Raw genomic sequence first — 12,252 nt, 5'->3', positions numbered from 1 at the left:
CAATTTCTCTGCTTCACTGGCTACCCATGAGAATTGGGCTTTGCTTCTCTCCCTGTCTGCCATAATAGATTGAATCCTAAAACTATGCAGAAGAAATTCAGTCTTCCTGTTAGTTGTTTCTCAGGTATTGGGTCATGCTACACAAAAGTAATTAATACAGTAACTGTTGACACAAAGTTCTTATCACCCTATGTATTTAGGGATCTTTCCTAACATTCTCAAAGAATCTGGGGAAGGGTAGCATTAAAAACCACTAGTAAAAGGGATCTAAATAATGAACATAGTATTTTCAGTCTATTCATTAAACTGCATCAATTGCTTTATGGGAATGTAGGCACAAAATACAGGCATCCTCTTCCATGCTTTCCTGCTCCCCAGGTTCCCCTGGTTTAAATGGACCTTCTACTTAGCCAGCTGTTTGGATCAAAGAGGCAAACTGGCTACCTTTGGGCTAGTGAATTTCTCTAGGGAACAAGGAATTGTTTCTAAGAATCCAACAATGATCTGACTTTTCCCTTATACAAAGAAATATAAGAACTATTAGACTTTGGAATCATAGCTGCCATGTGGACAAGAAAACAAGAGTCAAGTTCAATGGAAGATTAAAAAAGAGGGGCAGAAGGAAGGTAAGTCCTGGTTGTTCACAATCTTCCAGTATTTGGCCTGAGAGTTGTGGAACTGAGTTGTTTCTTACCTTGGGTTCTATGAGCCTCTACCATATCACCATCATAATAAAATCCCTGTTAGTTTACCTGGATTCCTAGCATTTACAACCAAAAAAGCTATCAAACTACACCCTATCTTCAAAAGAAAACACAGGCTACACTTGATATTGGAAAAGTATTTATTATGACAAAAATAAAACTGTGGACTGAAAACAAATGGATGTTATGCTATATTGCACCATGATTGCAAATGAGCCAAAAACCTGTCTAAAGATTAACATTCCAGAGCAAACTGCATCTTTTTACTTGGGTAAGTCGGCATGCACACAATTCATTAGAACATAATTGCAGAAATAAAAAATCATGAGCATGACCTAACATATAAAAGAAGCATTTCATGATAGTGAAAAGTATTAAAATCCAAAACCCATGTCTTTTCAACAACCTCACAATCAAACAAGCTTGGAACCATTTGTGGGGCGTGACAGTGTGAAATGCATTTGGCATTTGCTTTTACATTTTCTTGGTTATCACTTAAGTATGAGAGCAATGGCACAGATTTCAGTTGCTTGTTGAGGGTTCAGAAGCAGTGTGTGGTATGGACAACATTGTTTCCTCTTGTATAAACACCAGACTGTCCACAAAGAGATGGGATCCTACCTTGATCTTATTAATAATATCTTCTATTGAACTGGACTGCTTGGTAAAGATATTGTCAGAACACTTGCACAAAGCCTGAGATGTAACCAATAGCAATTTATATTTAATTCTTATGAAATGAACATACATGTACATTTAAAGAGTTTTACAATCTGAGCTAGAAGTATAATGAGTACAGGGTTTACTTTCTCTTTAATATTATAAAGCACCAAGTTATGTGTGAAGATGACAATGTGTAATTACAACCATTACACTCCCTTTAGAATAAACGGAACAGCAAGGCTATAACTGCCAGGAATTTGCTTTCCTTATTTTAAACTACATTCTGTGGAACAGTCGAGAATGGGGAAATAGAAAACTATCTCATAATTGGAAAGGCCATAGCCATCATTTTATTTCACAATTTCAATGAAACAGCAGCTAAACTTTTTTCAAAACCAAGATGACAAATGTTCATGACTAGACTGAAAGTTTACTCCAAGAGAATCCACAGGGGCCTCAGAGTTCCTGAATTTCCTGAGGGAAAATTTATGTGAAAATGATTAGTTTCTCATTACTACAGCTAAAACATGCCAATAAATCATGAACTACTGGGATCAAATCATTTGCTGTCCTAGCACACTGATAGTCATAGTCTATCATCACTGATCAAATTACAGGACTTTCCTTAACTAATTATTGTCTGAGTGCTTGCTCAAGTGCACTGACTAAAAGGATACCTGTTCACCCTGCTGCTGAGAAACAAAGAACAAAACCATAGCCCCACCTAGCACTTGCTTCAGCTGGGAGTCCTGCATATTCAAAGCCATTTGGGTGAAGGGGGATTTATGGCACTGTACAACATCCCAGACACTTAAAGCACCTTGAGAACTAAAAAATGAGGTAATTATTAAAATTAAAATTTGGTAAGTTGTGCAAGAAAACATTTTCATTCTTTTAGAAATTTCATTTGCTATATTCAGTCTACAAACAGCACATATTATATTTCTCCACTCCAGGAGAAAATGCAGAGAATTAGTTTTAAAAAAAAAATCAAGATGCCTCTGTGTGATTAAAGTTCCAGATTCTAAGCCAGAATGCTAGCCAGTCTCAGGCTTTCCAGCCATGGTAAATACAATGTAGAGTATCTACTTCTCCCATGTTGCCAGAATTAAATGCAAAAAAAGGGGGAAAAATCCATACTCTTGCATCCATATTCTCTTACCTAATTTTAGATGATTTTACTACACCAAGTTCATCTAATTTTGAATTTGTTTCTAGGAATACTTCTAAGCTTCCAAATAAACATTTAAGCATTTCACCAAATATAAAGGTGATTTTAGGTCCAACTGAACACTTTTTTTCGTACTTTAAAATGAAATAATAGAACTCCTTCCCCCTTTCTATTGGACTCTATTCTTAAAATATACCTTTCTTTTAAAGCCTGGCTCTTGGGTTTCAGTCTTCACACTAATATTAAATGAATAGAGATGAGATGACAGTGAAAACTGCTGACCTTAAACATCAGCCATTTTCACACTTAAGAGGACTTAAGTCTGTAACATACTGATGCCCTGGTCCATGCTACTCTTTCAGTACTGGAAAGTGTTTGGGATGCCTTAAGGAAACAAACAGAACAAGCTAACCACTTCCATCGAGTCAGCAAAGGCAGAAAAATAAGGTATGTTCTCTATAAGAGGGTATCCAACACACACGGGTGCTATTTCTAAGTAACCCAATGCCATTTTCTGATGAATATGGCTTCTCTTTTGCATTGTCATTAGCTAGAAGTTCAGTTTAAGCTGAAGGAGCGTTATTAAGTTATACTTTGTTCCTACCTGATTGTATACACATACTAGAGGAAGTGATACTGGGAGGGGGAATCAAACAAAAAATAAAACGACTTAAATGTGATACTACAAGCATTTCTCCATTATTTTAGATTTAAAAAAATAGTAATAGTATGTAAGGCTTTAGAATATTAAAAACAGAATACATAGCTGAGACTTAGCTTCCTTAAAGGCTCTTCAGTTTGGGAAGAATAAAAAGAAGGCCACGAACAAGAGTGGCTTAGGTCAACTAGACACATGATAAATGGGCAGATTGGGATCAGAATCCACTTCTTTAGACAGCCAGTGCAATGTTTGGCTAGATACAGGACAGGAAGATATATCTTGAGGTGACCCACTGACAGAAGATTAAAGGACCTTTAAAACTAAAGTTTAGGTGTGTGAGGATCTTGTTCCAGGGCCACAGATAAAAAGTTAACCCATAAAGTTGGCCTCTAGAGATAAGTGCCAATAAAACTCCATCATGGAGAGGAAAACCCCTGTTTGCTTGCTAATGTATGCTTTACACAGTGAAGGATTAAATGAATGCCCTTGGAAATAATTCTGCTTAGAATTTGTTCTGAGATACAACATCAAAGACTTAAAAAGTTTTATCTTCTTCAAAAATTTCTTCATGGCCAGACTTGCCAGCATCAAAGACTATTGTTTTTAGCATTGTCTGTACCCTTCATTGTTCCCACAGGAAAATAACTGGTTTCTCTCTATGCTACAATGAAAGTTAAATTACATTTAATTAAATACCTATGGCAATCCTGGCACTGGGGATGCAGAGGCAGGAGCTTTTACTATGGGAGTTATTTAAATCTGTTTTTAAAAGAATGAAATGTACATACTGTTTCTCTAGTGAATATGGAATAAAAGTACTATCCCTTTAAGAATGTTAACACAAGAACCTAAAAGCATATGTTATATATTCAATCCTCAGTTTTCAATAGATTATATATATATATTAATATTTCCAGTTTTAAGAAATTAAATCACATTAACAATAAAAACACTTAGTGCATTCCCTTACAGAAGCGAGTGCTACTTCAACAGTGATTCCCACATGTGCTCAGGGCAGAAAATGGCACACTTGATTCGCAAGGGTAGGTTTTTTTTCTCTTTTTTCCTTTTCTTTCTTTTTTTTTTTTTTGCATTTTTAACTAACATATTGAATAGATTTCATATAAGCTTAATTTCTTCATTTTTGAATTAAAAATACAAGATTAATTTCTGAAATTAACATGTGGAGACAAAGGAGAATGTGAGATACAAATCACTCCCCTCCATCTCATCAGCTGTTAATGTGACCTCTAAAGAATAATGTAAAAAACTGAGAACTCATCTCAAAACAACAAAGGCACCATCACAATTTTACATTTTTTCAGCAAATAATATTTTACGGCCATTTGATTTTACAGTGACCATTCAAGTCAAATGCTTTAGCATCATATACTTGTTTGGGTCCAAACATTCTCTTGGAGTAAAAGATAACTAGTTTCGGGCTGCTGTAAACCAAAAGACTGACAAAAGCCTCTAACTTTTTAATGAACCCTATCCTAATCAATGGCACAATGTCTACTTGAATACTGATTTCATATTGAGATGCCTAACAGACGTTGCTTCTAATCCAAACTAATCATATGCTTTTAAAAAAGGGTGTAGAAGTAAAATAAACTGTACTTTTCACAATTCAATAGCAAATCTGCATCTATACTAGTAGCTGTTTGACAAAATATAATCAACTATTAAAAACACTTTCAATATAATGCTGATGTGGTAATATAAAAATAACCATATTATCTGATAGAAGAAAATTGAACCAGCCAATCTTATCAGATATAAGGAGGCAAATAATTATTTCATAAGAAGAAATACTGGGGCATTAAATATGTTTTATCTCAAGACAGATTTATGAGAATTTTTTTATATTTATGGTAAACAATATAACGAAGTAAAGTTCAGGCAAAGTGTGCTTTAGGTAATTAGTATTTTCTTAGTTCCCACTCCCCACCCAACAAACACCATCCACACTGATTTATATCTGCTTTTCTCTCTCACCTTTGATTATGAGTTATATTTAAAACACACAAGAAAATTAAACTTACCCTCTACTTGGCATAGAATCACTAAGAAAAAGATTCAAAGTTTAAACGATTTCCCACAGCCCAGAATACTTTTCCTCTGGCCACTTTCTCAGATCAAGGGTGCAAACACTAAATAAAAACATCATCAGGTTCAACTAAATTAACTAAATAAAACAAACGAGTACACCTGAAAAGAGAGCAAAGTTTAAGGCAACTTACATACAAAAAATCTGAAATTAAAATACCAATTTCGAACAGGTATTTATGAATACTAAAGCTTATTTTGATCCAAATAAAAAATACTGCAAATGAGGAACTGTCCCTAAGTACACATTATATCCCTTTCATACAGCAAATGACACCCGTGAAAGAGACGGGTAATGACAACACTTGTCCCCTTTTTTCTTAAGGGTTCACTCTTACTTCCACCTTAGACAACTGCCTTGGGAACCGTTAACACCACCCAGCAAGCCTGATGCATTAGGCCCTTTTCCTCCATTTTTGTAGTCAATAAAAGCATTTGTGTTGCTAAGTATATGACAGCCTGGTCGACCTAGTGAGTTCCAGGCCAAGGATTCCTTAAAGAAACCATGTCTCAAAAAAACAACCAAACAAGAAAGAATATGAGCATTGAGTCTTATAGGAATATTCTAAAAGCTAGGGTTAGATTCAGCAGTACCCTAGAAGATTTTAGGACACAAAGTCTACCTACAGAGAGAGAGAGAGAGAGAGAGAGAGAGAGAGAGAGAGAGAGAGAGAGAGAGAGAGAGAGAGAGAGAGAGAGAGTATGTGAGACAGCAACTGTCTGAAGCCTCTTTCACATCACCCTCAGCCAGATTTAAAGACAAGCCATGTTATTTTGCCTTTCAGTAACACACTGCTGGTGATAAAGATGCTCTGACAGATACTACTGCAAACCCAAGAAATAAAAAGGATTGTTCACACTTTGGCTGCTGCCCAAAGCAGGTATGGTATCTCTGACAAAATAGCTGAAGTTTTTGCTGACAATAAAACAGGTAGCAAACTGATAGAAAAACATATTCCAAATGTCCTAGCTTAATTTCATGTTGGTGAGTTTTACTAAATTCTGATAGTTATATACACAGTGAAAATCTTAAGCTATCAAATGGAGCCAATAATATTTCCCATTGAAGCTGGCTTTCAAATTCATGCTTCACCAAGTGTTTTTAACCAAATATTGTTGGCAGAAAAGTGAACTTAGTTCCTTACATAAATAGATGGACTACTTAATTCCCATGCAAAGAGCAACTTAAAATTAAACTATGATATGCAATGAAGGAAATTTAAAGGCAAGTATTCATGATGTTTACTCTTGCACGCACACACACACACACACACACACACGCGCGCACACACACAGCTTCTAGGTAATTTCATCATTGTAATTAACCTGTCCAAAGATAAAAAGGGTTTGAAGAGAACAAATGTTTAGCACTGAAGAAGTAGTACATGACGATTCCTACTACTGCTCTGTCAAACCACTAAGAACCTGGGAAGAAGGGAGCAGTGGCCAAGAAGTAAAAGAAACGGGATGTAAAGGACATAACAATATTTCAGATAACATGAAATATATGACAAACAGTGTTTACAAGGCAGTCACTAATAATTAGAATAAGCAGTCAGAAGAGTTCTGTTGCTGCAAACATCGTTAGTTACACATTATGTTCATCCGACTGAAGATTAGTGCATCTGAAACAAAGGGAAGAAAACATCTTTATGTTCCAGTACAGCGGCACTTGATTCAAGTGTTGCTCAGAGGTTTGTGTTGTTATAAATTAAACATGCTGCTGCCTCAGCAGCCAAAGGTATTAGGAAAAATGTTCGTGTCACGGAATAAATAGAGAAGTCTTTTTCAAGCAAAAAATTATCTCACACCAATCCTGGAGGTCATCCACTCTAGACCTTGGCATAACCTAAACAAAAGACAGAAGTATTTTATAATTAGAAACTTTCTGCTGAAAGATTGAAGCTATACTTATTAAGTCTTACCTAAAGGTTCTCATTACAGTCAAATGCTATTTACAGATATTGGTGACAACCTTTTTTTTTTTTTTTTAATCTCCCAAGGAACAGGGTCTCATGCATCCCAGGCTAGCCTCAAATTCTCTATGTAGAAAGGATGAACTTAATTAAACTTCTGATCCTGCTGCCTCAATCCCACCTCCAAGCGTTGAGATTACAGACATATGACGCCATACTCAGTATATGCAGTAATGCGGACAGAACCCAGGGCTGCAGTCTACCAACTGAGTCAGATCTCCAGCCTCTGTCAAGGACAGCTTTCAAATAATGTTCTAAGTGAAATTTTAATAGAAGTGCCACTTAAATAAAATGATCTTACTATTTAAACAAAGTGGCAAACTGCTCTGGTCTCATCTCAAGTTTGTCCATTTTTCCATCGAAGTTGTAAATACCACATCCACTCCACCCCTTTAAAACGAGCTGAAATCACTATGAAAAACAGCAGAAACTTCTACTTATTCATCCAATTTCTAAAGAATGAAAGCGTATAGTCTACACCTAGCTCTTACATTGCCAAGAATTTTGAGTTAAGAAAAACTAAGTAATCAGGTTGATATGAGGGTCCTAGGCATAAACTAGGTAATAATACAAGGCACACTGGCTTCTCCTTGGCATAATATCTCCACTCAACGTTCCTAGGAAAGCAAGAATACACTATAATGGCATTTGTCAAATGTTTACTGTCTAGAAGTATGTCTCCTGAAGGACTCTTGATAATACAGGAGATACATTCTTGGAGAAGACTGGCTCAGTTAAGTCCTTTTGGAAAATGTGTAATTCCTTTAGAGCTTTCTCTTTAACTCAGGTGACACTGCAGTTTTTGCTTAGTAAATAAATGATGAAAACAACAGATGAGCAAAATTCCTGAATTCTAAACATTTAATCCCAAAGCTGCTTATGCTTTTGAGAAGACAGCATTTATTTTTAAAAATATGAAGAACTTTGTTGGTAAACTATTCACTAGAAGTATTTCCAACTGCTAAGCCTGAGAAACAATATACAAACCATTTTTAAGAGAAACAATAAAGGGAACGAGGACCAGGAAGTTAAGAAGTTGTCCTAGAACTGTGAAATGACCTTCTAAGCAGCCCCAAGAGCACCTACCCTTCTCCTGTTAGTGCACAGCATGACTGGATGTGCCACGGGTGGTCCTTAATTGAACTAAGGGTGAGGTATTTGGAGATTTCTGCTGCCGTCATGCACCCTTTCATATCCTGTTTATTTGCAAAGATGAGAACTGCAGCTTTCCTTAAATCCTGCAATTGACACAAAATATTGAAATGCCAAACTTGAGAACAATCAGGAATCAAATTACTATGTGAACTATCATAAAACAAATTAAACTATGAAGTGAGAGTGTAAGACATACCCTGCTAACTATATTAAAACACTTCTATTTGCGAAAAATCTTATGGAAACATTTAATTGTAAAATAATCACATTTTAATGATTCATTCTAATAAAGTATATGTGTAAGTCAGATAAATAAGTTATTTTTCTATTTTGGGACGAAAATGGGCAAGTTGAAAAGAAAATAAACCTCAGGTTAAACACTAACTTAGCATTGTGTGATACTCTATGCAGGTGAGAACAAGGTAAACTTATTAGCCTTTACAGAACTTAAACTCACGGAACAGTGCTCACTGTGGCTTTTTTTTTTTTTAAGCAAAACAATATGACATAACCTAACAAAACAGATCAACTGTGACAGACAGTGAAACAGTATCACTTCTGAAAGCAATGAACTTCAGCTATGGGCATATTCTTTAGCTATGCACATATTAACATAGTGAAATCTCATGTTTACAGTGTTGGTGGGGTGAATACCAGTACAGTCACTATGGTAGAGAGTGTGGAGTTCCCACAAAATACAAGAAATATAATACCATATGACCCAGTTATACCACTACTGGGTGTATACCTCAAGAACTCTTAAGCCAATAGGCCACAGAGATACAAGCACATCCATTTTTATTGCTGCACTAATTATTAAAAGCACAAAATGGAAGTGGTCTAGACGTCCATCAGTAACTGAATACAGAAAATGTGGTACATACACAATGAAAATTTTCAGCAATGAAGAAAAATGAAATCCGACTTTTTAAAGTACGTGGATGAAACTGAAGATTATAAGAGAAATAAACCAGACTAAGAAAGACAAGCGTATTTTCTCTCATATATGTATTCTAGTTCTAAACTGGTGTGTGTGTGTGTGTGTGTGTGTGTGTGTGTGTGTGTGTGTGTGTGTGTGTACACAGGAGGGTATTAAGGAAGAGATCTTAGGGGAGAAGAAAGGGAGGGAATTCATGTGGCCTGAAAGCAGGAGGACAATTTGAAGAGGACTAAGGGGACCAGCAACAGAATGCAAGGGCACAGAACCAACTCACTGGGACTCATGGGGGCTCGCAGAGATCAGGGAGCCTGTAGAGGTCTGACATAGGTCCTCTGCATTTGTTAGGCTGAGTAGCTTGGTGTTCTGGTGGGATTCACAAGAGTGGGAGCAGGGGCTGTCTTCGACTCTTGCCTACTTGTGGGATCCTTTTCTCCTACTGGGGTCTCGTCCAGCCCTGATGTGATGGTATGTGTCTAATCTTATCGTAGCATGTCATGCTGTGTTTGGTTGATGTCCCTGGGAAGCCTGCTCTTTTTTGAAGAGAAACAGGGGTAGATCTGGGGGAAGGGAGAAGTGAGGAGAGAGACTTGGGAGAGAGGAAACTGCAGTCAGGATGTAACATAAGAGAGAAGAAAAAACAGGCCTGTGCCACCAGTACTCATGAGGTAGAGGCAGACAGATCTCTGAGTTCATGACCAGCCTGGTTTGCAGAGCTAGTTTCAGGACTGCCAAGGCTACACAGGGAAACCCTGTCTTGAAAAATAAAAATAAAAATAAAGGGGGTATGTGTGTCAACAGCTGATGAAGGCAGGTAGAGGGGCTTAAGAACAAAGTAAAATGACGCACTGTATGAAAATACCATTAATATTACTTTGTATGCCAACTTACAAAATCAAGTTAAAACTCAAATGTGAAAAAAGTACAAGTCACAGAAAGATAACATGGAATTTGGTGTTTTGCACCTACATACAGGAATAATAATCACTACATTAAGATTTGAGATCACCTGAGAAGGAAAGAAAATCAGACTGGAAAGATCTCACAATGCATTTCACACCTTATGTTAAATAGCACGTGCAAGAGTATGTTTTATTGTCATTTTTTAAATCTTAAATATTTATAATCAAGCTACCTCAATTTATTCTTTGAAGTTATGTTAAACTCTTGGCTAAAAGACATTTAAGTTTTGTTGCCCTCTCCACACTCCTAATCTCAATTTATCAATTTTTTTAAAGCACAAATCAGTAGTTTTAATTCTAAAAAAAAAAAAAAAAAACAGTTTTTAATAGTTATAGCAAACAAATCAACAGGCTTGAAATATAATGCTATTTTGATTCAACTTAATATACAAAGTTTTGCTTATGATGAAATGACCAACACTGTTTCACATTAATGTTTGCATAAAACAAAACCAGTACATAGATAACTTATTTCATGTTTTAAAGACTTGCTTTCAAAATTTACCTCATGAGCCAACATTCTGTATAATTCTTCTTTTGTGATAGCCAGTCGTTCCCTGTCAATGCTATCGACAACAAGAATGATGAACTAGAAGGCAAGTTTAAGATAAAGGAGGAAAATTAGCAGCACGTTCGGTTTTCTGCAGAATCATTGCAGTGACATTAGGTCTCACTTGGCATCCTCACTAGAGCGTCTCCATCAGAGGGAGCTTCACAAAGAAGCACAGCAAGCAGGAAATCCAGATGCTAGCAAGAAAGCAACCTGCAGCTTCAGCAACTAAAAAGCAAGACCAACCTAACTTTTTAAAGCTCCTGATTGTGGGTAATAAAAAGTAATATTTATAGCAAAACTGGAATTTAATACTTTCATTAAAGTTCAAAGTCTTCATTCTACCAACCATTTACACCAATGGGGGGGGGAGCAAATGACCCTTTCACAGGAGGTGCATATCAGATATTTACATTACAATTCATAACAGTAGCAAAATTGCAGTTATGAAGCAGCAATAAAATAATTTGGTTGGGAGTCACCATAACATGAAGAACTGTATTGAAGGGCTGCAGCATCAGGAAGGTTGAGAACCACTGAATTTCAGACAATTAATAATCAATTACTTCTTTATGTATAAAGTCTTTTGCCTATTAAAGAAAGAGTTAATTTGACAGAAAAAGCGTGTTTTTCAAAAATAACAAATAAGACATTTTTTACAGAAGGAATTTAAGCAATAATAGCTCAAGAAGAAAGTGTGCTGAACTGTGCTAAGTTACATGCACTGACGTTAATATGCTAAGATGTAGGTGATATATAGAAAAAGGCAGGAAACTGGAGAATCTCTGTGCATCTTTGTGTTGGGGTGGGAGACAGGGATAGGGGTGTGTGTGTGTGTGTGTGTGTCTAAAGTAGGCATTAAACATTAAAAATACAAGCAAATAAAAACCTAAATAAAAGCAACTTTGTGAATTACAAACAAGAAAATAGTGAAAAAGAGCTACTAAACCAAATAATGTGCAAGAGAGAGTGTTAAAAACTCAGGGGAAACAGTGTCATCTCTCTTATAGAACAGGAGAGTAATAAAAACCACGTTACAATAGAGGGGCTGACAGCAACTTACAAAATAGCCACCTATAGTAATCTCAATACAAACTAGAAGGACTTAGAAAGGGACAAAAGGAACTGAGCATGGCATAGAACGGCAGACGATTGGCAAGTAACTGGGTTAATGAAAGGAAGCTATCAGGAATTAAGGCCTGGAACTCCTTACATTACAATGGAGATATTCACTTTGGGAGGCCATCTCAAAGCAAAGAATTTTCTCAGTGCAAGCCTACAGGGGTGAACAAAGTGATGAGTGAAACATCACCTCATAAAATCTTTTCCTGGAATCTAAGTCTGCTAATGTAACAGACCATGCT

At 36.3% G+C, this 12,252-nt stretch overlaps 1 protein-coding gene across 1 annotated transcript in view; it reads right to left on the bottom strand.

Annotated features, from left to right (window-relative positions):
* Positions 1-826: 826 nt before the first annotated feature.
* The window catches only part of Arl5b (ADP ribosylation factor like GTPase 5B), a 32,185-nt gene continuing 20,759 nt past the window's right edge, over positions 827-12,252 (bottom strand). The window contains exons 4-6 of the mRNA XM_052728032.1: positions 10,844-10,927; positions 8,371-8,522; positions 827-7,157 (exon numbers count right to left, since the gene is read on the bottom strand). Of these exons, the coding sequence (XP_052583992.1) occupies positions 7,109-7,157; positions 8,371-8,522; positions 10,844-10,927 (285 nt within the window). The 3' untranslated portion in view covers positions 827-7,108. The remainder of the gene's footprint in view (positions 7,158-8,370; positions 8,523-10,843; positions 10,928-12,252) is intronic.

Source organism: Peromyscus californicus, unplaced genomic scaffold, assembly GCF_007827085.1.
Source record: "Peromyscus californicus insignis strain IS unplaced genomic scaffold, ASM782708v3 Scaffold_8__1_contigs__length_139910024, whole genome shotgun sequence".
Classification (NCBI taxonomy): Eukaryota; Metazoa; Chordata; class Mammalia; order Rodentia; family Cricetidae; genus Peromyscus; species Peromyscus californicus.
Note: the sequence above shows the minus strand (reverse complement) of the source record. Positions and strands in the feature narration are given on the sequence as shown.